Here is a 26753-nt window from a genome sequence, read left to right as displayed (position 1 = left end):
GAGAAGAGTGGCTCGCCTGCCTGTCAGGGCAGCTCTAGCGATGAATGAATGAGGAGGCCTGGGAGACTGTCCCGCCCATAGCACCTGTTTGGCCATCCATGCAGGGGCCACGTTTGTTTCTGGTTCAACCAGCGCCAGTGCCTAGTCCAGAGCCTGGCACACAGTAGGTGCTTTAGGGAGTCTTTTGTTAAGTGCTTGGCCAATGGGTGAACGTATTTTTAAGTCAGTAGGTAAGGTTTCCATCTGCCAGAAAGAATTCTCTGTGTGAAAAACAACTTCCTCCTCCCCAAACACTATAATATATTTGAGCTTCGAAACCTTGGATCTTGGGGACGAATATGGGTGTCGATGGGCGTGGGCTCTGCTCCCAGTCCTCTCGGAGACCCTGACCTGTCCTTAGATTTGTGGGGTGGTGGCATTTCCTCAGGCCCCACAGGAAGAAGAGGGTCAGGGAATCAAGTCTCAGGAGAGAGCGGTCCCTTCTTTGGTTCTATAGAGAACACAAATGTTTCTTTGAAATTGACCTTCCTTTATTTGGAGGGGAGAAGCAGTTGGTTCAATAATGGCTTTCCTGGTGCCTTTTCAGCCTTTTAAAAGGCGGAGGAAAGATTTGGAGCAAGGCAAGGTTCCAGTGTTTTCTAAACAATTCACGAAGCCCAGCCACTAGCTGGCAGCCCAGCACTTCCTGCCACCCTCCTCTTTGCCACTCCCCCCCCCTCCCCACCCCCAGCCCCCAGACTGGTTACACATCTGCAGAAGACCAGCTACCTCTCCAGACTCTGGCCAGGCCTTCCCCAGGCGGGCGGGGTTGGGTTCTCCCTTGTCATACCAGACAGCTGAAGGTTTCTCTCTGACATCTCACACATGGCTCGTGGAGTAGAAATACTGCCATATTCGATTCCAATTATTTCCTCTCCCTTCCTGGCCATCTACCAGGGGCCAGATAAAGAGGTCCTTGTTTGATGGAGTCCACCCCTGCTCCTGGGTAAGTAAGTGAGCACTGGTCCCTGCTGCCGCAACTTGGGCTCAGACTACAGGGCTTAAAGGGTGGGGAGGAGTTGGGGGGGGTGAGCGGCACACACAGGTGGGGAGCTCGCAGCAGGAGCCCAGAGGCAGGGTAACCCAACCCCACTCCCCAAAATAAAAATAAGGGAGGAAGGAAAACAAACGGGGCTCCTGAGCAGGACCTGTGGGGGGTGTGGAAACACGTCCCTCCCTTCCAGAAGGAATCCCAACCCTTCTCTCCTATGGAGAAAACAAACACAGTGATGAAATCTTGTACCCATCCAGGCACCTGGGAGTCTAGCCCCCACTGGAAGTGATTGGTACCTGCGCTTCTTGCTTGCCAAACACTGTCCTTCCCCAGATCTGCTTTCGCTCCCTTCCCCCGTGAAGAGACTTCATGGAAAATTTAGAGTTTGGAACTTACTTCGGATTCCAAAGGGACCTACTGTTGTACCCTGTGCCATTCTGACTTGGGTGCTACTGTAACTCAGAGGAAATAGGACCCCCCCACATCTCCATTTTGCAAGGATTTTCTTCCTAAATTATTAAGAAAGTGTTTATCCTGCACCTTCCTCTGTTTGGTCTCTTGGCTATCTTTTGGAGTCTCTCCCAAGCCCAAGGCCGAGAAACAAATGGTTCATCTCACCTGTTGGGTTTACAGTGAAGAAGGATGTGGCAGGAAACAGCTGGTAGAATGAGGTCCCCAGGAGACTGGGACATGGATAGTCAGAAGGTTTCCATCGGCAGGAGTGGAGAAGGAAGAGTATTGGAGCTGGGGGTAAGTAGCTCATGACTGCAATCCTAGTTACTCAGGAGACTGAGGTCTGAAGGTAGTGGTTTGAAGCCAGCATGGGCAGGAAAGTCCATGAGACTCTTATCTCCAATTAACCACCAAGAAGCCAGGAGTGGAACTGTGGCTAAATTGGTGGAGCACTAGACTTGAGCACAAAAGCTCAGGGACAGCACCCAGGTCCCAAATTAGGGCCACAGCTTGGTGGACACTCACGTGTACGCATGCACAAGTACACAAGTGTACGAGCGTGTGCACATGTGCACACACACACACACACACACAGAAGAGTATCAGGAGAGGGAAAAACCTCTTGATTCTTTTTTTTTTTCTCAGCATGGGGCTTGCCTGGGCGCTGAGCTTTTTCACTCAAGGCGCACACTCTACCACTTTAAGCCACAGTGCCACTTCCAGTTTTCTGGTGGGTAATTGAGATGAAAGTCTTTGGGACTTTCCTGCCCAGGCTGGCTTTGATCCACGATCCTCAAATCTCAGACTCCTGAGTAGCCAGAATTACAGGTATGAGCCACGTGTGCCCAGCTTCTCTTGATTCTTAGTACATGGAAATGAAGGAAGATTTCACTAAGGCATGGATAGAAAGGGCAGAAACTGTGTGTGTGTGTAACATGCAAAGAAATGGAACATAAACTTGATTAAGCACAGACCCCCAAGAGAGGGCACAGGGTCCCATTCTACCAGGTGGTGGTGGTGGGGCGGACGGAATGGGGAAGTCTAAGCTTTGCCACATTTACTGCCTTTGCTCTCCAGGGCACAAGGTTCTAAGGAAGCCAGGAGCTGCTCTGGGCCAGTGCTCCTCACAGCCTGGCTTGTGGGCCACCACCAGATTTACCTCGGATCTGGTTATATATTCAGATATCTGGAATGTATCTGATTCACTGACTCCATTGCTGGGACCTAGGTAGCGACAGTAAAAAAAAAAAAAAAAAAAAAAAAAAAAAAAAAAAAAAAAAAACCCAAAAAAACCACAAAACCAAAACCCCAAAAAACACATCAGGTTTCATGAGTCTTCTCTGATAGTTATTAAAGTTTGATCTCCCTTGATGTAGTTCGACCTTCTTACTCTTAAGACATGAGATCTGAAGCCCGCAGAGGTCATGTGGCAAGTAGAGCGGTCACAGAGCCCCTTGAAGACCAAGTGAAGAGCTTGCATGTTCCTGGCCACCTGTGCAATATTCTTTCCATTGCAACATCTGGAAGCCTCCAACCTGTGTGTGGAGCTGTTTCCCCTGCACCGTAGGGGTACAGCATACACCTCTGCTGGCTTCTGCCTCCTGCCAGGCCTGTCCCTTCTGAGACTCCCTCTGCTCAAAGCCTCTGTGGGCTGCATCAGGAAATGAGGAGAAAGATCTCGGTTCTCTTTTGAGCCTTTGGTAGCAGGCTTGGGATTGGCAAGTAAAGCCGAGAAGGAGAAAAGACAGTTATCCCCAGGGGGTTGGCGGGGGTTTATACTAATAGCTTACTTTCATGGAACATCTTTTGGGTACCGGACTTGTTACTGACCTTTTTCCTATGCATTCCTATAAACTCCATGGGGCAAATACTAATCAGCCCCACACTGTAAATAGAGAAACAGAGGCTCCTGGAGGAGCTACGTGGCTGATAAGAGAACACATCACTTCTTCATACAACCAGGAACTGCTGTAATGGCCCGAATGCAGCACAAACTGTCTGTCATCCACCGTGAACCCAACAAGCCAGACCCCGAGTCCTTGGAGAAAGGGCTCTGCTGTGGAATGTGGTTGTTCCCGGGGTGGAACTTTGAGCCCTTTCTGCTTCACACTATTGGAACATATTTCTGAATGGCGTCTACTTACACACAGAACACGGGGAGAGTAGGTTAAGCAGCTTTTTTTGTTTCTTTCCTTTTTAAATGGAAACTCCTGCCACTAGTTTGCTTCCCGTTCCATTCACTGTTTCCTCTTGAATGCGGCATGACTTGGGAATTTTCATTGCTTGAGGGGGTTTGGTTATGCCTGAGACCCTGGTAGGGACTGCAGGTGTTCCTGGTTGGTGGTGGGTACTGTCTTCCACCCCTTCCGCCTTCTACCCCATTCCGATCCCACAGCACGCGAGTATGTCAGGAGCCCTCCCTCCATTCATTTGCTTTAGTGTCCCTCAGGGACAGGAGAATAAATCAAAGCAGGTCAGAGCCTCAGAGAAGGGACAAGGGTTTCCCAAACATGTCACAGCATCTCACTATCTCTTCCTCTGGGTTTCCTGCCTAACCAGACCTTGCCTTCTTCCTTAGAAGAAACCTGGTAGCTTTTTGGATTATTCTGATAGTAAGGACCACCAAACTAAAACCAGATGGACACGTTCTGATCCCCGGAGAAGGATGTACTGATTTTTGTTGTTGTTGTTGCTGCTGCCAGGATTTGGTATCTTGCAGCTGAAGGTGAGGGTCAAGTACAAGTGAATTCTAGACATTTGACAAATCACCAGAGTTAGGAGCATTCTGGGTTTAGTTAAAAACTGGGGATGGGTGACCACCTCCATTCGTCTTCTCTCTCAAATGCCTGGCTTTGGAGAAGCCAAAGGCCCTTTAGAGGCTGTGTGGTTGGAAAATGCTCTGATTAAGCTGATAATGAAGGTGGCGTATTGAGGTGAGGGGGAGACACCGCAGGCTCTGCAAAGCTGGGAAACGTGGTCTCTGTGTAAGAGCCGGGACTTGCTGAATGAACGCTGCTGCTTCCTCTCTGTGTACTAGCAGCCTCTCTGCTTCCCCAACGCCACCGCGCTGCCCGCGTCTGCAGTAACTACAAACTATTTGGTATGCTGCATTAGTGACGGCTGCCCGGGCCGACGCATCATTACTACCGAAATAACGCCGGTGTGATGTTCAAGCCCGGTGTCCTTTTTAATTATTAAACCGAAGCTGGCTCGAGTGAGTCACTTCACATCCCACATTTTCCTCCCGTGGTTCTATTTCGAGTGCCTAGTACCTGAGCGCGTGCCACTGGCGCCTGGCTTGATTCTGAGCCAGCTCTCCAACCTGCAGAAGCCCTTTTGCAGATCAAACAAATGTGATCCCACCTCCAAACCCACATATGAAGGCGCAGATCACAACCCCCCCCTCTCAGATCACAGCCCGGCCCCCCAGCCCCAATCACAACTTCATAGAGTAAAGTGCCTCATCAAACACCCAAGATCTGAACAAAACGTCTAGCTGCCCATCCACCAGTTTCCTCCAAACTTACCAAGTGGGAGAGCGATGAAGAAAGGGAGCCAACACAGGATGAACATACCGACCACGATGCCCAGGGTCTTAGCTGCTTTCTTTTCCCTGGAGAACTTGAAGAGTTTGACGGCTATGGAACTCCTGGGGTTGTGGCCCTTGGCCTTGGTGCTGCTGAGGGTGTCCTCGTGAAAGTTCTTGGAGTGGATCCTTAGGGTGAGCTCCTTGGAGTTGGACATCTCCTTCATGACGCCGGCCTCCAGGTTCTTGGTGGTCCTCTTGGCCACGACGTAGACGCGGCAGTACATGACCAGGATGACGGCCAGGGGGATGTAGAAGGAACCCAGGGAGGAGAAGAGCGCGTAGAAGGGTTCTTCCGTCACCCCGCATTCCTTGTCGTCGTTGGGGGCCGGCTCCTTCCAGCCCAGGAGGGGCCCGATGGAGATGACGGTGGACAGGACCCACACGCTCAGGAGCGCCAGGATGGCCTTCCTCCGGGTGACCAGCGTGGGGTACTGCAGCGAGTAGCGCACCCCGATGTAGCGGTCGATGGAGATGGCGCACAGGCTCAGGATGGAGGCCGTGCAGCACAGCACGTCCACGGCGGCCCAGATGTCGCAGAACACCCGGCCCAGCACCCAGTACCCCAGCACCTCCAGGGCGGCGGAGAAGGGCAGCACGCTGCAGCTCAGCAGCAGGTCGGCGATGGCCAGGTTGACGATGAAGTAGTTGGTGGGCGTCCGCAGGTGCCGGTTGCAGGCCACCGACAGGATGACCAGGATGTTGCCCACGATGGCGAAGAGGATGAAGGCGCCCAGCACCAGGCCCACGGAGACGGCCCTGGTGACGTCCAGCTGGGGCGGCGCGGGGTGGCCCCAGGTCTGGTTGGGGCCGGTGGTGGAGTTGGCGGGGCTCCGCTCTGCCCAGTGGGACGTGTTGGGCGGGTGGTGGCTGGTGTTCAGGTCCGGATTCATTTTAGAGTCCGCCCTCCATAGCCGGGGGGCGGGCGGGCGGGGGTGGGGGAGGAGGAGGAGGAGGAGGAGGAGGAGGAGGAGGAGGAGGAGGAAGGCGGCCGGGCCGGCGGTGGAAGGTGCTCAGCTGCCCACAAACTTTGCGGTGCCCGCGGCCGTCGTCTTCCCGGGGCCGCCCTCCGGCCGGGGACGCATCTTCTGGCGCTGCGGGGTGGGAGGTGGGTGTGGGGGGCGCGCCTGCTGCCCGCACCGCGGCTGGAGAGGAGGAGGAGGAGGAGGAGGAGGAGGAGGAGGGAGGGGAGGAGGAGGAGGAGGGAGGGGACGAGGCCGGCGGCGGCGGCGGCGGCGGCTCCGAGTTCAGTGGTCCGCGGCCGGCGCGCGCGCGCGCGGGGTGGCGGGGGGCCGGGCGGACGCGCGGGGCCGGGGCGCGGCGGGGCGCGCGGCGCGGGGCCCGGCGGCGGCGGCGGGTGTGCGGCTCGCCCGCCCTGCGCCCGCCGCCGAGGAGGGTCTGCCTTCCGTGAGCCGCCTCCGGGGCGGACGGCGCCGCGCGCGCGGTGACATCAGGCGGGGAGCCCGGCGCCCGGACTCCTCCGCGCGGCACTAGGGGGCAATGCGGGTCCGGCCACGGCCACGGCGCGGGCGGGCGGGCGGGCGGGCGGGCGCAGCCCCGACGCCGCCGCCGCCGCCGCTCGGCTCCCCGCGGCCCCGGGGGAGGTGGAAGAGCGGGGCGGGCTGGGGTGCTTACCTCTCTACCGGTGGAGGTGGAGACGGGGCGCGCGCCCGGAGTCGGCCCGTGCATCGGACGGGAGGTGCAGTGTGTCCAAGTCCCTAAAAGAGAGAGGAGGGGGGGGGAGGGGGAGGAGTAACCCAGGGGTTTGGGCAGGAGGGAGGGAGGGCACCCCTCAGGGCTGATCTCCCCAGCCGCATCCTCTGAGGTCTTGATAAAACGTGGAGGCTTCTCTTGGTCCATCCGTCCATCCACCAGTCTACCCATGCGTCCATGCATCATCCATCCATCTACCCATGCACACCTGCACGCATCTACCTACCCATCCATCCAACCACCATTCCTTCCATCCATCCATCCATCCATCCATCCATCCATCCATCCATCCATCCATCCACGTCTACCCATCTACCCATCATCCATCCATCTACCCATGCACACCTGCACGCATCTACCTACCCATCCATCCAACCACCAGTCCATCCATGCAACCATCATCCATCCCTCCATCCATCCCTTCATTCAATCTTGCACTCATTCATTCTGGGCACAGAGTACTGAGTACTACTGCTGAGTACCCACTGTCTGTCCTTGTCCTCTTCTAGACACTGCCCTATAGCTATCGTTGCAGGAATGGATGGTTGCCCTGCAAGGGCCTGGCTTTCTGGTGGGAGGAGACAGACTGGAAACAAGTAGATCAAAAAACTATAGGGCAGGCCACCTGCTGACAGGGATTTTTAGGATGGTTGGGATGTCACTGAAGTGATAGGTGAGTCAAGGTGGGAGGGGAAGGGGGGAAGTTGCTAGCTGGCTATTTGGGGGAGAGAGAGGGAGGGAGAGAGAGACAGAGAGAGAGGGGGAGAGACAGAGACAGAGACAGAAAGAGACAGAGAGAGGACTGCCAAGCTCCTGGGGAAGGGATTTAGGGGATCTGGATTATCTGTTGGGTTTTCTTCTTTCTGCCTTATCTCCATGTTGGATAAGCAGCTACCAGCTGGCTGGCTTTGAACTCTCAATCCTTCCTCTTCTGTCTCCTGGTATTAGTTATCATTCATCCAACACTTATTTAGGTCCTAAAAAGTAAGCTAAGTTCTTTTGGCTAAGTTTGTCATGATCCCATGAGAAACAGTCCCATTCTCATTTCTATTTTGTGGTCGAAACACCCAGTTACAGGGAGGTCGAACCCTTGCCCCAAGTCCACAAAACCATCAGAAAGAAGAGCTGAGAATCAAACTCCATCATGGGGTCTACTCCAAAGTGAAGGCCTTAGCCACTAGGTCAACATTTCTCCCCGCTACCTCCTACCATTCCTCCAGGGGCAAAGTAGGGGACGGAGTAACTGTTAGCGATGGAGCTGTTTTCCAAGCAGTCAATTTTGGGACCAGTGGTGATCTGACCTACTGGTGCTGAGAAGGAACTCACAATCGGTGAGCTCCTGCTGATCACTACGTGTATTTCTCTGTTATTTTTTTCTTTTCTTCACAAGGAATCTTGGAAAGAGGCAAAACCCCACGGACAGAAGAAAAAATGGTGTTTCACCAAGAGTTACTCGTGCAGCTGGGACATGTGACAGAGCAACGGAGATGGCTGCAGGTGGCTAAGGAGCGAGCCTGGCACCTCCCTGAACCTCGGGCTTGTCCCTGCTGACCTTGATAATCACCATCACTTGACATTAGGGGGTGAGGAGAGCAGAGGTCACTCAAGTGATTTACAGCTAAGCTTATCAACCTAAAGGCAGGCCTCACCCAGCTAAGGTTTGAATGTGTGCATAGACTCTCTAGTTGTTCCTAATACACAATTTCAAGGAGCCTCTTTGAGGTTTTAAACAAAATTCAGTGCTGGAGACAGACTAGAAAATGGATTGTTTCAATGAATTGTCTGACCTAAGTTGCATGTGAAGATTTTGAAACAAGAGCCTCACAGAATTCTCCTGTATCTACTTTTCCATTGTGGAGACGGTGCAGAGGAAATAGGTAGCTGCCATTCTGCTGCTGTGTTGAGCTCGGCGCACAGAATGGGGCTTCTCCTGCTGCAGGCATGCCACTCATGACTGGACATGGGATAGCTCAGGAGGCCAAGAGAACTTGGGCAAACTTTTGCCTGGGACCTTAAAGAAAATGAGAGGCTGTCTTTGGTCTTAGTGGTTCGATCCAGATCACCCACTGAAATGCCCTATAGAGCCAGACAGCCGAAGTTAACCTGCTGGCTGGGGTAGCTCTGAATACAACCCACTGCCCTTCCTCCCAGTCAGGATGATGGGCGTGGGAGGCCATTCACATCATTCCCACCGTGGAGGAGCTACTCATGAACTGCTTTAATCCCGAAGGGAAATGGGAGGAGGAAGATATTGCTGGTGAGCTTCGGGAAAGATGGTACGCAGGTAGGGGAAGGGTGGGACAGCCACAGAGCAAGCTCCAAGTCTACATTTCCAGCGTGCTGGCCTGCTTCCCACGTCCTGGGCCTTCATTTCATCAGCTATTGAACAGCCAGCAACACCCCATTGAATCTACCGAGGCTGCATGTACAGGATCACAGGAACCAGCTGCAATGTGAAAACAGCCTATCAGACATTTATCTGTGGTGGCAAAAGGCCAGGAAGGAAAGGGGAGGGGGGGGGGGAAAGGAGCAAACATGAGATTCAGAGTTGGTTTCTCTTTCTTAGGAAAGAGACCAGTTTGTTGCTTAGCTGAGAACTTGTGTCTTGATTCAGGTATCAGGATGTAGAAGAGATTATCGAGCCAGATGGGGAAGTTCAAAAGCCTTGCAGATTTCAGACATGCTGTCATTTGCTGGTGTCTTTTGCAAAGGCAAAACAAACACCCCGGTGTAAAGCAAACAGGTATTAGCTTTAATAGTGGCAGGGAGGCAGGCGGGGCTCCCACTGGGTGACCTTTGCCGGTGGTCATTTCCTTGCCCTTGCCCTCTCCCTTCACTGGAGATGCTTCTTAGCCCTTCTGGCTGTTTTGTGACCCGTGGAATTGACCATTTGTTTAGGTGTCATAAGGATACAGAGGATATTTCATTTTCTCAGTACTCCCTGGGGCAAAGCCAAGCACAGAGCTCTGACTCACTCTAGGCCTGGGAAAGGAGAATCTTTTCATTATCCATCTTATTACATTAGAAACCACCGATGTTACGAACTGCCATTTCTGTGATCTCTGGAGGAGGAACCACCACTTGATGTGACTGGTGGGGAAACTGAGGCTAGCAGCTTCGAGGAGTGGTTTAGAGCAGCGAGGAGTGGAGACCTCTCACCTTTAACCACATAGTTTTGTCTGGTTCCCCATCCCTAGCACTCTCCAGTTTCCAATCCAACCAGACATCCACAGGAGTACCTGCTTTGTACAAGGTACCACGCTAGGTGTGCTGGGTGACTTAAAGATGAATCAGCTAAGCAAATGGTAAGCTAGCACGGACCATCCGTGGAGCATGGATGGATGATGAGAGCCTGAAGGAAGAAGGATCCCCAGTTGGCAAGGGAAGAAACTGAGGTTCAGAGAGGTTCCCACGGCCAGTCAGTGTCTAAGCAGCATCAGTATTCAGAGCATTATGGTCTGGCTCCAGAGCTTATATCATTCTCTCTGCTCCAAACTGAGATTAGGAAAGAAAGAAACAACAACAACAAAAAACCCCACCAGTGCAGCAGAAGGCGTCGTGCTAGCCTGAAGGAAATTGCAGCAGAAGAGAATGTGAGCAGGGTCCTGAGCAAGCAGAGGTCGGAGATGGAAGGCAGGACCGTGGGGCAGGGGGAGAGGGTTCTGCAGGGGGGGCTCCTTAGCCCAGTTTTCCCTTTTCCCAGGCAGCACTCAGCCTGCCAAGGAGCTGACATGGATTCGAATCCTCCTTCCGTCCTTTCATAGCTACTAATGTGATCTTGGATGGGAGACAGCACTTAAGCCCTAGAAGTCTAGAACCCAACAGATCTGGGTTCATGGCCCTCTTTCTTTTCTCTAATTTGTGGTCTCTGTCCTTGGAACAGCCACACAACCACTCAGCACCTCATTTTCTTTAGCTGTGCTATGAAGATCATTAGACTCTATCTCATACGGAAGATTAAATGGCCAATGCGTGCCAAGTGTGTAGTGTATAGAGATACACGGATAGATTACCATCTATTAGTTATTAGGGGCTTACTAGGTCCTGGGCACTGGGTCAAACTCATGCAATGACATTTTGAGGTCAGCCTCATCATTACAGACATTTTTTTGTGGATGAGGAAGCAGGTTCAGAATGGTTAGATGATGTGCCATGCCTGGGCGCAGGGCCATCGATAGCACAACTGGAACTCAAAGCATGGGAACAATGAGGCTGAAAAAGGGGGAAAAAATAGAGGTGGAAGTGTGTTGCTCTACAAGGCACACTGGGGTTTATGGGGACTCCAACGGTGCCGCTCTGTGCTCTCAGGTAAGAGACAGGAAATGTCTTTTCTTCAAGGCAGTGTGTGTGTGTGTGTGTGTGTGTGTGTGTGTGTGTGTGTGTGTGTGTGTGTGTGTGTGTGTGTGTGTGTGTGTGTGTGTGTGTGTGTGTGTGTGTGTGTGTGTGTGTGTGTGGTGGGGAGGGGGTAGTGGCAGAAGAGGCATTTCTACAACATACAAAGGCTCCATGTCAGAGGCTTCCAAGAATGAGGGCGGGTGGGCTGCTTCTGTCTGTGGTAATTGCAATTGTCATTCTGGTGAGGAAGGAGGAGAAAGCTCCATGGCTGCCCTTTGCAGCAGGCTGGGAATGAACTGCTAAGTCATCCAAGGGTTGGATCTGTATCCTGCGACGGGGAAGAGCCCAGGACCCCAGAGTCGGCTGGGTGGCCGGCCTCAGGGGCCTGTGGTGGAATCCTAAAGGTCTACTGTCACTCCACTCATTAGACATCTTTCAACTGGTTATCAAAGCCATGGTCCCTTCAGACTTCACTGTCACAAGTTGGGATCACGAACTTCTGAAATGTCAGGAGCAAAAGTAAATAAATAAATGGATTCTAGAGTGTCTAGTTCTGGGCCTGCAAACTAGAGGCTTTGAGCTGGGACTCAGCTCCAGGGGTGAAGTACTGGCTTCACATGTGTAAAGCCCTGACTGAGTTAAACTCCAGTACTGTTAAAAAAACAAAACAACCCCCCCCAAAACAAAAACCAGCCCCCTCCCTCCATCCCACTCAAAGCGTGAGAGCATTTGGATCAAATCCAGCACTGCACCTGTTTTGTAAATAAAGTTCTACTGGAACACAGCCATGCCCTTTTGTTTTTTGTAAATAAAGTTTTATTAGAACACAGCCTTGCCCGTATTTTTTTTTTTTGTTTATAAATAAAGTTCTATTGGATGAGAGCCACAGCCACTTATTTGGGTATTATTTATGGTTGTGTTCATGCCTGTAAGGGTAGCAGCAATAGATACCCTCTGTCTTGTAAAGATGGAAATATTTATTCTGGGACTCTTTGTGGAAAGCGTTTATTAACCCTTCATTGAGTCTCATTTCTTAGTTCCCATGGGAGGATAGATACGTAAGTCAAGAAAGGAAGTTTGCTGGAGGCAGAGCCAGTATTGCTAACCGGGAGATTTCACTCCATGTTTCACGCCTCTGTTGCTGCTACTGTCATGATGGCACAGGCTCTGAGTTTGGGTCCCAGTTCTAATAGCCCCGATGAGTGACCTTGGCAAGCCATCCCAGCTCTACACATTCCTTTAGCATCCACTTCCCCTTAGCATAATGCTTTCTGTCTCCTGAATTATTGCACATTGGTGATTGTGAGAATTAAATAAACTATAGTGCCCAATACGTGGGCTGAAGACTATTACTGCTTTTATGTTAGTTGTCTAGTGTCTTCTGTAATTTCCTATCTATTACCTCTCAATAGCTACTTACGTATCATCTATCTACCTGTCATCCATTAATCATCCAGCTCATCTCTCCCATTTCAAATTTGTCAAGGGAAAGGGCTCTCCATTACTAGTGGTTCTTAAATATTTGGGGTTCTAGATCTTATTGAGAATCCATTGAAGGTTGTGTATGTGGCTTTATCTTAAGTTTTTCCTGAATTCCTTCCTGAGGCTGCCTCAGGGCCAAGCTCCTGGCAGGGTCCTCGATCAATTGATCTCTAGACAGTCTCTTCTTGTTTTTGTCTGCTGAGCCTCCCTCCTGCTAACTCTCTCTCTGTCTCAGTGTAACTTTTACTCAGGGACAACAGAACTAATCCAGGGTTTCACCATTTATCACGGAGCCGAACTTGAACTGAATCAAGTGAATTGATGCTGGCCTCCCTTGTCTTCCTGGAGTTTGAGGTCTTAAGGTGAATAATGTGGACGTACCACTGAGGTTGCAGTGGAGAACTGGGTCTGACATTGAACAGGGGTATGAGGGAAAAAAGAGAAAAAGAAGTACGTGACCCAGGGTTCAAATCTCGCCATCTTTCCTCCTCCTCTTCTTTCATGTTCTCTGAACTAAACCACAGAAACCCTTCAGAGGACTTGCTCTTGTGGTAGCCAAGAGGTTTAAAAAGGTCTAAAGGAAGTGTGTGTGTGTGTGTGTGTGTGTGTGTGTGTGTGTGTGTGTGTGTGTGTGTGTGTGTGTGTGTGTGTGTGTGTGTGAATCTTTTCCTTGGGGGCATCTGAACAGAGACCCAGCCTTACAGGAGGATGGAGCAGGCCCCAGGGGAGTAGGCCAGGGAAGTGATGTCATAGAGTGCTTTCTGCCTTCTCTGGCACAGGCGACAGTCTGGGAGCTGGGATGAGGGGTGGGCCTGCTAGGGAACAGTGTGTGGCACCACGGCGGGCACTAGGGGCATGGCAAGGAGGGAGGCGGGGGGTGGTCTCCGCTGCCCATCTTCATGATGCTTTGAGCAAGGCTGGGATGGGGAGGGCCCAGAGCTTCTCAGCTGTTAAGGAGACATGCAATCACACAACTTAGAAGGCTGCTTTGGGAGTTCTGAAAAGAGGAGAAAGAGGGGTCACCTGGGTTTTGCTTTCTTTGTGGGGCTGCCCTGGTAGGGACTTGGGGGATAGGACGATTCTGTGGAAGCTTCTAGATAGAAGCAGTCTGGCAAATGGCAGCTACGTGATGTGAACTGCCAAGTTCCGCTCCGCTCTTTCCCTTGCCCTTTTGAATGCTGTGCACTTAGAGGCGAGGGTCTCTTCCTCTGGCTCCCTTTGAATGAAGCATGACTTTCCATGGGTTGTACCAAGCTGATTCACACTTGTGGGAGATGTTGGCTCCATTTTATTGCTGAAATAACCAAGCGCAGGAGAGCAGCGAAGACTTGCTCAGGATCACCCAGAACCCAAGACTGAAGAAAAGACATTTTGACATGAAAGCTGATACCTTTCACCATCCAGGTACCCCAAATGTGACTGTAGCCAGGCCTTACCACCCTAAAACCCATCAAAACACAGCAAGACAAAATAGCCTACGGAACTTCTGAGCAAGTCCTAGTGGACTGGGGACTCAGATCCAGGAAGACAAGCATTTGGGGTTGCATGGTACAAATGTAGACCCTTTTCTGGGGAGGTATCTGAGAACGAAGTTTCTGTGCATGCATTCACCATGGAATATTTTCAGACATAAAAAAAAGTGAAATCCTATCACTTGGGCAACAAGGATAGAAATGAAGGACATGTTAAGTGAAATAAGACAGGCACAGAAAAACAAATACCAAATGATCTCACTCCTTTGCAGACACTAAAATACTGATCTCATAGAAGAAGAAAGTAGAATAGTGGCCACTAGAGATTGGGAAGGGTAGATAGGAGAGAGGGAATAGAGGGAAGGACATTAGAAAATGGGTCCTAAATAGTTACATAGAAGGAATTAATTCTAGTATTCTGTAGCGCAGTAGGGTTCTGTATTGTATTTGTCATATAATACAGTTCAGAATAGCTAGAAGTTCAGAGCCTAGGGGTTTCTGACATGAAGCAATGACACATGTGTTTTAGGAAATGGAAATGCGTTGAGTTGATCTTTATACGTTGTATATTGCATCGTTATCACATGGTAACCCCATCAACATGTCCAAGTGTTATGTGTCTATTGAAAAGATCTCCCCTCCTAACTCCTCTGGGAACCTCAAAAGTGAGCTGACATTAGGCCCCTGCCTCAAGCCTTCCAAGAAAGAAGGGTAGAAGACATCACCAAAGAATTGCCTTTAAGTATTATGAAGACAATCTCATAATGGCAACCTGATGTCTCTATCTGAAGGAGGGAGGAAGAGGGTACAGGAAGGGAAGGGGGGGAGGGGAGAGAGGGGAAGAGAGGAGAAGGGAAGGGAAGAAGAGGGAGGAAAGAGGAGAGAAGAGGGAAGATGAGGGGGAGAAAGGGAAAAAGGGATGAGAAAAGAGAAGGGGAGAGAGGAAAGAAGAGGGGAGGAGAGAGGGAGGAGAAGAGATGAGAAAGGAGAAGGGAAGAGAGGGGAGGAAAGGAGAAAAAAGGAGGAGGAGGAAGAGAAGGAAGAGGAGAAAAGGAGGAGGAGGAGGAGAATGAAGAGAAGAAAGTGCTGACATAGATTTTGGTGACAACATGAGAACTACATTAGCCTTCAGGAAGTAGCTGGTTCAACGCCAGACTGGCTTCAGTCACATCAAATTTTAGTGTGATCTTAGGCAAGGGACTGCATTTAGTTAAACTTCCAACTGCATATCTATAAAACATTACCATATTGCCACACTGATAGAATTACATGAAATTGTGCCTGGACCTTAGAAAGCTCTCAATAAATGTTCATAGTTGTTGATACTTTTGTATAATCTTACAAACACAGAACAGATTTCTCAGCATTCGGTACTTAACTACAAATATGTACAAATTTGGTCTCTTGATCTCCCAGCTACCTTTCCAACCCTTTATTGGTCAATTTTTATAACAGATGCACAGATGCACTTTTTCTTTTTACTGATACAAATGGTCTTAAATGAACCGTTATTGGACAAAAATAAGGACAGCTAATAACAGCTACCAGTCGCTGTTAACTTATTATGTACTAGGTGTGTGCTCTGTGCTTTATAGGCATTATCTCATTTTAACACAAGACTTCGATTAGGTAGGCAGAAATAACAGGTCTGGCATTTGAGACACAGCTTCTGAAATTATATTCAGAGAGGCCAGGGCTTGCTGGAAACATTCCAATATGTAGAGACCTCCAAGTTTGGAGGCCAAGCTGGTGTGGGGTGAAGAAGATGGTCTTGGGAGAGTAAACGTGCCATATGCAGCTGGCCAAGGAAATTTAGTGGGCCAGGGGCGGTGAAAGAGACTTAACTCAGTTCTGTAGGCGAAGCAGAAGGCCTGTGGCTTGTAATTCTTCATCTCTGGTACAATGAAGTCAATGGGGATTGTGCATCCTTGTATACCAGAGTACAGAGGATCACAGGCCATGACACTTCACATGGGGACAGTCCATTCATTCATATCCTAGGAGGGCAGAGGCGGGGAGAGGCACAGGACCCTCCACACATTTCCCCAGGTATGGGAGAGAGGACCAGGTCTATGAGAAGGGGGAGGAAGAGAGAAAGAGCAAGAGACCAAAGCCAGTGAGTATATCCTCCCCCACCCCCCTTTAGTTTCCAGGGACTGCAGGAAAAGAGAAAATGGAATAACAATAAACCACAGTCAGGGAGCTCTCAAGTCAAGCTGGGGGAGTTTACATCTGTAGGTATAAAAGCTTGGCTTTTTTGTGGTCTCCTGGGAATTTTAGAATGTTCCCGTGCTCAGTGGGGGTGGCGCTGCTCCACTGGGGGCGGAGGGATCTAGCCAAATGTTTGCCTGCCTAGCCGGAGGTGATCAATTTTCACGGGCCATAAAAGTCACCGAGAGTGAGCCTGAAAATGAGAAGTCCTAGGCCCCTGCCCTAGACAATCTGATTCCAACAGTTTGGAAGTATGGCCCAGGAATTTACATTTTTTCCCCCTCCAAAAGTGACCCAGGTGAGTCTATTGAGATACACTGTTTTAGTGTGACACCCCCATTTATACAGGGTCAAGTCGGATAGGGCACAGATGACTTGGCTGGAGGTCTAATAGAGAGGATGGTTGTAGGAGCTGGTTCTTAAAGGGATTGCCGGTCCTGTCAGCCTTGCTTCAATGAATCACCATTGAGTCAGGTCCTAGTGGCTCTTGCCTGTAATCCTAGCTACTCAAAGGGGGCTGAGATCTGAGGAGCACTGTTTAGAGAGACTCTTATCTGCAATGAACCACCAAAAGCCAGAAGTGGATCTGTAGCTCAAGAGCTTGAGCAAAAAAAAGCTCAGGCATAGCACCCAGGCCCCGAGTTCAAGTCCCAGTGGCAGAAAAAAAAATGGCCCTGGCCCCATTTCCTGGGGCTCTCTCACTATCTAAAGTCTCCTGGTTCATCATACCTCAACTCAATGGTCACTTCCTTGGCTCCCGGAGGAAGAGCACCTGTTCCTCTCTACCTCAGGTTACATGATGGGCCTTAGTTCTCTGCACCCAGAAAGCCACAAGCATCTCCATCATTGCTTTTTCGCTGGCTTGCGGTTATGCGGTTATCTCCATGTATCGATTTGCTCACTGTCTGCCTCTCTCTTTCCTTACAGATCCCAGGATGCATGAAAACGGGTGTGGGGTTTTCTTATGTTGATTCAGATGGACAGTAAGTACCCTACCGACATGTACTAGGTGAATAAGTGAGTGACTGAGTGAATGACTGGGAAGAGCAGGTTGATGTTGGCTTTAACTGGAAGTCAAAATAACTAAAAGCAACATGGATGAAACGTCGGTTTTACAATGGTGTTCTCTCTGGGGATATTTCAAGGTGGTTGTTGTTTCTTGTCTAGGCTTTTTCCTTCCAACCACACGTCCTCTCCCACTAAGCAGAACTTCCTGTAGACAAAACTATAGGAGGAAGTGTGTGGTGGTTGACTGTCCAGGCCTCTATGTTTAAACTGTTCTATTTCTCTAGTGACTTTTCTGTTGGGAATCTCTTCTCCTGCGTGCAACCCTCCCTCCCATTCAATTCTTTGATGCCCAAGATCCCAATGCACTCACATTGCCGCCAGCAAACCCTAAATTGTGACCTTTTCTAACCTTCTGTTCCTGGCCAAAGTCTAGCAGTCCAATGTCCTATTTCCTCATGGCTTGGTGAGTGTCAGAACACATCCCAAGGGGTAGATACTTGCTAGTGGTGGACAACGGCCCTATCTGTTGCTCCTCCTTTTCTCCTTTTAATCTGGACTAAAATCACAGTCTTTATTCTCTATTTATTTTAGTTTTTGCTGGTCCTGGGGCTTGAACTCAAGGCTTGGGTGTTATCTCTGGGACTCTTTTGCTCAATGTTAGCCCTCTACCACTTGAGCCACAGCACTGGAGATAAGAGTCTCAAAGACTTTCCGGCTGGCTTCGAACAGTGATCCTCAGATCTCACCCTCCGTAGTAGCTAGAATCATAGGTGTGAGTTACTGGAGTCCGGCTAAAATCATAGTCTTTTACTGTGCCCTAGTGAGCTGGTCAAACCCTTAATGCTAAGGACCCTAAGAAAGACTTGATATAACTCCAATCATCAGGAGGTATTTACTGAGTATGTCCAGAAACTTTTTTATCTGCCACACAAATAATGGTAACTAGTGTTATGAACTTGGTTAGACTGGGTGTTAGGCAGCAGGTATTGGGTCTACAAGCTGTGTAAGTGTACACAGTACACATTGTATACTACTATGCACATAGCAGAGCTATTAAGTAATGTTAATTCTTCACTGTAAGGAGAGGAGAGAGTGTTTTCTGGACTGGAATTGGTTAGCTGGTTCATTAAAAAGAATCTCTTTAATTTTCTGTGAAGCACATTTGACATATGATAACAAGTTTCTTTGATTTTGTAACTGCCCCCATTTACATTAATTTCTTCTTAAGAACAATTATTTTCTTTTCATAAAAGTATATTCCCTAGGATCTAACTTCTCTACGTCTTGCTGTGTACATAGAGAAGAGCATTTGGAACCAACTAGAAAGGACTGTAGAAACCACACAGCCCTTCCTTTATTTCATAAGCAGGGAAACTGAGACTAGACAAGTACCTTGACCAGGGTCTCTCAGAGTCAGAGTAAAGAATGGAGGGCACTCATAACTAGCCCAAGAGCCATAACAATAAATGAGATGAACACAACTACCTGTTATTTTCATTACTTAAATACCAAATACATGACAAGAATAGAAAAATTATCAAGGTCAATTGTATTTATAGGAAACCTAGGAAAAGGAATTGGAAACCACCCTTCATTCCACTATACAGAGAATATCACCAGCAACACTTTGGTGAATGTTTCTGAATTTTACACACACACACACACACACACACACACACACACACACACACACACACACACACACACGTTTTCTTTGGACTTCTCTGCAGCCTCTCTTTGTAACCACAGTGATCCCTACCTCTCCTGCAGCTTTAGGGTGGACCCAGCTGGGGTCCTTGAGTTCCTAACCCCCCTCCCCCCCACTCTTTGTGATGGTCCTGGGGCTTGAATTCAGGGCCTAGGTGCTGTCCCTGAGCTTTTGTGCTCAAGGCTAGTAGTGCTCTACCACTTGAGCCACAGCTCCACTTTCAGCTCTTTTGGATAGTTAATTGGAGATCGGAGCCTCATGGACTTTCCTGCCTGGGCTAACTTCAAACCATGATCTTCAGATCTCAGCCTCTTGCACAGCTAAGATTACAGGCATGAGCCCCTGGCGCCCAGCTCCCCAGGGACTTTTTATCATAGGATTCGAGGCTAAGAGGATGTAGAGTTTGGAGAAAGGTCTGGCGGTGGTGTGGGTGTCACACAGGGCAGTGAGGGGGGTGTAGGCTGTCATCCCAGCCTGTGGGAGTTACCAGAGTAATTCCTATCCTTCAAAGAAGCTAGCTGGCCAGATTCTTAGCAGAAGGACTTATAGTAACTTCTTGGAGTCCAGTTTTCTCATCTGTAATAAGGGGTTAACTCCAAGGGTTCTCAAACTATAGTGAGAATAATATGTGTCTACTATAATTAGTATTACCAATTACTAATAACAGAAACAGTACATTTATAGCTAGCTGCATCGAATAATTGCTGGCTGTATGTCAGGACTTATGTTGAACAGCCTAACATATGTTTCTTTTTCTTTTTTTTCACTCCTCCCTTCCCCCTCGCCAGAGGGTGGGAGGGAAGAGGAGCCTGAGTGATAATGAGAGACTAGAATGCAGGACCAGATCCCAGAGCTGCCTTGATGTCTGGTGCTGTCATTTTGCAAGCTGCTAGCTCCTGCCTCTGTGCATTTGGTTGGGGGACCTTGGTGCTTCTCAGAGCCTCAGCCAGGGAGGACACTGGCTCCATCCCCGAGTGGGAAGCTCCTGCTGGTCTGAGGCTGGGACACCCCTAGCGCCTTCCTCCTTCTCTCTGTCTGCAGAGCACCCATTCCAGAGTTCCCTAGGTAACCACAGGGAGGGACGCGGCACAGATTTATGACCTGTCTGCTCCCAGCAACTACCTGACATGTTGTGTTCCACGATGGTGTCTGGCTTCTGGTGACTCATCAGAGGAACACAGACACACTGATGGCATGGGAGGAAAGAGATGCCCCATACTCTCATAGTCTTACCTCCCATGAAGTGAGGAGCAGAGGGAAGAATTTCTCCAGCGTAGAGACGATTAAAAAGGCAGGTTTTGCCAGGCACCAATGGCTTACACACTGAACCCTAGCTACTCAGGAGGCTGAGATCTGAGGATCGGGGTTCAGAGCCAGCCTGGACAGGAAAGTCCGTGAGATTCTTATTGCCAATTAACCACCAGAAAACCAGAAGTGGCGCCGTGGCTCAAAGTAATCGAGCACTAGCTTTGAGCAAAAAGAGGTCAGGGATAGTGCCCAGACCCTGAGTCTTCCAGGCTCCTTTATGACAGATGGGTAAACTGAGGCCCCCTCCCATCTGAGCCATAGTTTAGTGACAGGCACTGTGTTATTCGTGTGTGTGGCGCGAATACTAAAACCAGAAAGACTCAGACTGTACTGTCAACAATGCTCTTAACTAAGCAGGAGGGGGACCTATGATAGGGCAGGAGGGAACAATCACCCCGGGGGGGGGGGGGGAAGCGTGGGAGGGGCTGAGAGTGTGTCACTGGTTTATGTTTGAATAGGTTCACTTTCAAATATTTTCATCCTTTCTGGAAACTGTAGTAGGCACACAACATGAAACTATCCTGTTGAGTGTACATTTCAACGCCATTAACTATATGCTCACGGTCCTTTGAAAGAGCTCCTGAACTTTTCATCTTAGGTGACTGAAACCTTCTATCTAATAAACAGCTTCCCATGGCCCCTCGCTCACCCACCGTCTGCTGCCTGTTTCTGTGAAGTTGGCTACTTTAGGGGCCTTGTGTAAGAAGAATCATGCAGGATTTGTCTGTCTTGTAACTGGCTGACGTAATCTAGCTTAGTGTCCTCTCTGATCACAAGCCTGTATCTGTCGTATGACAGGATTTTCTTACTTTTTAAGAAAAGGATAACTAGGTTTCCATTTTATATCCATACCTCTCCTTTCTCTTTCTTTCTGCAGTAGTAGGGATTGAACCCAGGACCTCACCTTTGCTGGGCACTGCATTACTTGAGCCATATTTCTTTACCTTTAAAAAAAATCTACTCACTGGACAGTTTAGGTTGCTTCTACAACTTGGGTGCTATGAATAAAGCTACAGAATAGGGAGCACATTTAAATGCCTCCTTGAGCCCCGGGCTTCAGTTCTTGGGTGGCCGGGCTCTAGGGTGGCTCTATGTTTTGACTCTTTGGGAACTCTCCACACAGTCGGTGCTGGATGTCAGTTTTCCCACATTCTCACCAGCGCTGGCTGTTTCTGTGGTTTTCCTGGTGACCACTCTAGTGGGTAAGAGGCCTGCTATTTTGTGGCTTCGGTGGTTTTGATGATTTCTGTGGTTTTCCTCAGTAACCTGATGGTTTGATACTGAGCGTTTTTTCTTATGCTTGTTGGCCAGTTGTGTGTCTTCTTTGAAGAAGTATCAATTCATCAGTCCATGTTTTTTAAAAATTAAGTTATGGGTCATCACAAATATTCTTTGAGCCTCTTTTCCAGGTGTGAAGGAGAGCCAAGATAAAATCTTGAACAAATTTTTAGGAGGGTTTGGGGGATTTTCTCAAGGAATTCTATCTGGCTGAACTCTGGGAAATTGACATTACATGTTATAAAAGGTTCATCACTTTATGCTGGCACTGATGATGATGATGATGATGATGATGATGGTGTGTGTGTGTGTGTGTGTGTGTGTGTGTGTGTGTGTGTGTGTGTGTTATTGGGGCTCGAACTCAGAGCCTCATGCTTTTACTAGGCAAATGCTCTACTAATTAATCCATGCATCCAGTCCAGAAAGACTTTTTTAAAGCACTGGTTGTGATCTTACGCTAGGTGGGTGAGTGCGCGTAGGCACTTCTGCTAGGAACTCCCCTGGCTTCTCTGCCTTCTTCTATCCTCTGAGGAAGGCAGACCACAAAGGTCTAACGTGAAAGGGAAGGAAACAAAAGATTTCTTTGGGCTCTTCCAGAGAATGAACTCCTCTTAGTCTCTAGTTCTTGGACTGTTGTAGTGACACACATTTTACCAGGAATAATTCTAAACAACATGTGTACTTAAAAGGAATATGAATACGTCCATAGACAGTTTTCCCTTTCACAGAAGCCACTTCTGGGAGCGAGAAGGTTGTTTTAGAAATTCAATCCAGCGTGCATTCATGTGAGTGCCAGGGTGAATTGGGTACTCATTCTTTGAAAGCAGATGAGATTTTGTTTTTTTAGAGCAATCAATAGTCCTTATGAAGATATGAGCTGGTCCTTCACCCATTCCAGGTATGTTCCATAGTTTTCCCTTCCTTCCCCTCCCCCTCCTCTTCCTTGTTATCATTTTCTTTTCCCTCTCCCTCTCCCCACCTTAGAGGTGATTTCTGGTCAAAGTTAATTACTTTCATGACTTCAGATTAGTGGTAGTGGTAGTAGTAGTAAGTGTGTTCATTGATTAACTATATATCAGTATGAACTCACTATAAAATATACCACAAGTGCAACCAAATAGGAAATACCCAGGAATAATTTTTAACAAGACACATATGAGACCCACGTGAAACAAATGATGAAACTCTACTTAGGGGCCTAAGAGAAGACCTGAGTAAATGGAAAGACATATTTGGCTTCCAGAAGTATTGTGCCAATGTCGATACCCTGCAATTCATTTAACTCACTTAGTGCAAATTCATAAAAAAATGCCAATAGGATTTGGAAGGAATTTAACAAACGGATTCCAAAGCATTTCTTGAAGAACAAATGCTTTAGAATAGCCCACAGTGGAGGAAATGTCCCAGGGGGTTAAAATCCTTGATAATATGGCTGCAGGTAAAGCAAGTATGACTGGTAGTTAGGGAAGAAAATGATTGAGACAGAATAGACTATTTAATCGAGAGCTCGCTATACATGAGATTTAACATGTTGACAAGGGTGACAGATCATTTAATCAAAAGTGGTATTGATACTGGATATTGGAAAAGATAAAAGTTACAGCCCTACTTATCATCTTACATAAAACAAGTCCAATGACAGGAGGAGAAATGACCTAGCCCATGTGAGGCTCCAGTACCGCTGTACAGTACTGTTAGGTAAGTTAGAGACATAAACCTGGTGCTGGCGGCTCACGCCTGTAATACTAGCTACTTAAGAGGTTGAGATCTGAGGATTTCGGTTCAAAACCAGCCTGGCCAGGAAAAGTCTGTGAGATTCTTATCTCCAATAAACTGGAATCATGGCTGAATAGGCAGAAAGATGATATAATTTTCCTTATTTTCTTTTCAAGCACAATGGCTAAGCCAGATGCCAGTGGCTCATGCCTGTCATCCTACTTACTTTGGGAGGCTGAAATTGGAAGCAAGGTAGTTTTAGGCCAACCTACGCAGAAAAGTCCTCAAGACTCTTTTGCAATGCAAGAAGCTAGAGGTAGGGGCATGTGCCCGGCATCCCAGCTGCAAAGGGGAGACTAAAATAGGTGCATTGCAGTCCAGGTCCACACGAGGGCAGGAAGCAAGACCTTGCCTCAAAATAACCAGTGTGACAAACGGCTGTGGCTCACTGGGAGCGTGCCTGCCGAGCCAGCACAAGGCCCCGAGTTCAAACCCCGGCCTTGTTTGACCACCTGAGCTATGCATCTAGCCTAGAGTGTTGTTAGGCCAGGCTGGCCTTGAGGCACGACCCTCCGGATCTGAGCCTCCTGAGTAGTTACGGTTATAGGTGTGAGCCACTGGCATCCAGCTAAACATCTGCTCTTTAAGGACTCATCATCTCCTACCTCAGTTTTCATTTCTATGAGGGATCATATGAGCAGGACTGTCAGGGAGAGTTGCTCTGGTTATGGACTGCAATAAATTTAGGGGATCCTATTTACATGCTTATGAACGGCACCCTGAGAAGTTGGAGAAAGGGTGACCTGTGCCATTCCTAGGTGGGTGGATCTGTTGTTCGGTAAGGACGACAGTACTTGTTACATCTAGGGACACTACTTCCTCTGACACCCATGACGGGCTTTGCCTATCCATCACGTCATTCTTCCCACGGAGCCCAGACCTTATCTCAGGATCTTTCCCGATCAGTCCTCTCGCTTCCTGCCAATTTTCAACTGTAACTGGCACCAGAGCCAAAACTGACTTGCCTTACAGTGTTAAGTCAGAGGCTCAGATCTGTCCTCGGAATGATTTGCCTGTGGGTCTCTACTCTGGTTTTTATCTACTTTATCACCATTGGATGGTGATAAAACCCCAACAAAACAGCCCGGCACTGCTGACTTCCCGAGAGGGTAGGGGTAAGTGAGATCATGTAAGCTAAGTCCTCAGACCGAGACTGGAACCTTGTAAATGGCCAATCATTATTTTAATATAACAATAAAATATTCAGAAAAAATCACCTGGTTAAACCGGGTGCTGGTGGCTTACACTTTTTATCCTAGCTATGCAGGGGGCTGAGATCTGAGGATGGTGGTTCAAAGCCAGCCCAGGCAGGAAAGTCCATGAGACTCTTTATCTCCAAATAACCACCAGAAAACAGGAAGTGGAGCTGTGGCTCAAAGGGGTAGAGCAAAAGAATTCAGGGATGGCACCTGAGCCTTGAGTTCAAGCCACATGACAAACCCCCCTCCCCCCCAAAAAAATCACCTAAACACGTCCCATGTGCTAACGGCCTCTAACATCTGTATTTTTAATCTAACCTCTGGGTCATAACATAAATCACAAGTATATATATATATATATATATATATATATATATATGCTGAGGATTATTGAAAATTAGATGCTTATTAGTTTCAGTCGTCACACATTACACACCCATTACCCATCCCCCCCATCCCCTGTGCAACCCACACACCCAGGACTCAGTATCTGCTGCGTCTCTGCCTTCTCGGTCTCTGTCTCTCCTTCTCGTCCCCTGTCCACACAGGCGCCTGGTGGGGTTACAGCATGGCAGCGCTTGGATGGTTTTCACTGGCATTCCAGTAGCCACCGGACGCACCTGGCAGGACCAAGAAACCTGCCTACTGGTTTACGCAGACTCCTTGGTAGAGGCTATAGAAAGCCCTGAGCTGGCCTTGCAGGGCTTGCTCTGCCTGGGTTCTTTCCCTGCTGCTGGCCAGGCAGGGTGATGAGAGGGGACGGGAGAGAAGAAGGCAGGGAGGGCGTGGCAAGGGCACGGTCACTTTTATGGCATTAGAATCAGCGCTGTGCCGGCCGCCAGGCTCTCGGCAGGAACAGTTCTATTCAGGTTCCACTCCTTGTCCTGGCCCTCCTATGAGGCTTTTTCTAAGTGGAGAGGAAGGGGGCCTTTATTAAGTGGACAAGGAAGGTCATACTCCTTGCATCAGAATGACAGAGACAGAGACTGTCTCAGCAGGGACTTTCTGGATCATGTGACCCAGCCTCTTCATTTTACAGATGAAGGTGTGTGTGTGTGTGTGTGTGTGTGTGTGTGTGTGTGTGTGTGTGTGTGTGTGTGTGTGTGTGTGTGTGTGTGTGTGATGCATGCCAGGCTTGGGTGCTGTCCCTGTGCTTCTTTGGTTCAAGGCCACTACTCTACCACCCTAGCCACAGCTCTACTTCTGGCTTTTTGGTGGCTAATTAGAGTCTCACGGACTTTCCTGCCTGGGCTGGCTTCAACCATGGTCCTCAGATCTCAGTCTCCTGAGTAGCTAGGATTACAGGCGTGAGCCACTGGTGCCCAGCCAAGATGAAGATTTTGTCAGAAGTCTGGAAGCAATGTTTTGCATCACTCACAAGGGTAAGCCTGGCCTCCTTTGGCGATCTAGACTGGACAACTCTATGAGGTATTAGCCCTAAGTCTGTACTTGACTTTGAGAATGAGGGTGATGGGAATTTAACGAACTTTGGAAGGCCATTGGAGGCAACACCCCGTAGGTTGTGGTTGATAAGAATTACACCGAGGTGATCATGTCATAAAACAGGAATGGATTTGACAGCTGACCTAATATGCTCTTGTTGTATTATTTTCACCTCGTATTTGGTTTCTAAACCTTGAGTAATGGGGGACCACTGAACCCCATATCTCCTCGCCACCCCTTCTCTGCCCACTCTCACAGAGCAGTAGCTCCTCAAATGTGTTGCCCTCTTCTCTGAGTGCATACCTTCCATCAAAATCAAGAGGAACTATTGAGAACTCTCTTAAAATTAGCCAGTGCCATAAATCTCTAGGGGAATGTATACAAGGTTGCCCTGGTGGAAACATACTGTTGGAAATGCAATTTCTTTTGGGCTCAGGTTTGGTGGGAAATCCATTTGTAAGAGTTTACGTTTGTCTACATCGATCTTGAGTAAGTGAATTGGAATGTGTTCTTTCTTCCTTTGCCTATTGCTAGAGCTTGTGTATTTATTTTAACAGAAGATCGTATCATTTATTCTTTCTAGAAAATAGAATGGCAAAATCTCAGTGCTGCTTTAATCTGCAAGTAACAGGACTGTCGCTTCTTGACTCAAGAAATATTTATGGAGATCTTTCTATTGGGAATACCAGCTTCATGGATACCCATCTAGCCTGCATCCAGCCATCATTCAGTGAGTGTCTACTCAACA

The 26753-nt window shown here is 48.8% G+C and overlaps 1 protein-coding gene and 1 long non-coding RNA gene across 3 annotated transcripts in view; one reads left to right on the top strand and one right to left on the bottom strand.

The window, feature by feature from the left end:
- The window catches only part of Adra1b (adrenoceptor alpha 1B), a 71673-nt gene that overhangs the window by 20711 nt on the left and 24209 nt on the right, over positions 1-26753 (bottom strand). The window contains exons 3-4 of one of the 2 annotated variants that reach the window (XM_069993934.1): positions 6708-6790; positions 5014-6166 (exon numbers count right to left, since the gene is read on the bottom strand). In XM_069993934.1, coding sequence (XP_069850035.1) covers positions 5014-5965 — 952 coding nt within the window. In that variant the 5' untranslated portion in view covers positions 5966-6166; positions 6708-6790. Of the gene's footprint in view, positions 1-5013; positions 6208-6707; positions 6791-26753 lie in introns of those variants that run through there. The other variant, XM_069993936.1, reaches the window with a different exon arrangement.
- On the top strand, positions 13603-26709 carry LOC138808081 (uncharacterized). Its single transcript, XR_011366384.1, has 3 exons — positions 13603-14006; positions 17213-17268; positions 26589-26709. It is a non-coding gene; the product is annotated as an uncharacterized lncRNA (long non-coding RNA).

This window comes from Dipodomys merriami, unplaced genomic scaffold, assembly GCF_024711535.1.
Source record: "Dipodomys merriami isolate MVZ:Mamm:240054 unplaced genomic scaffold, mDipMer1.0.p SCAF_44, whole genome shotgun sequence".
Lineage (NCBI taxonomy): Eukaryota > Metazoa > Chordata > Mammalia > Rodentia > Heteromyidae > Dipodomys > Dipodomys merriami.
The sequence above is the reverse complement of the archived record's forward strand: the minus strand, read 5'-3'. Positions and strand labels throughout refer to the sequence as shown.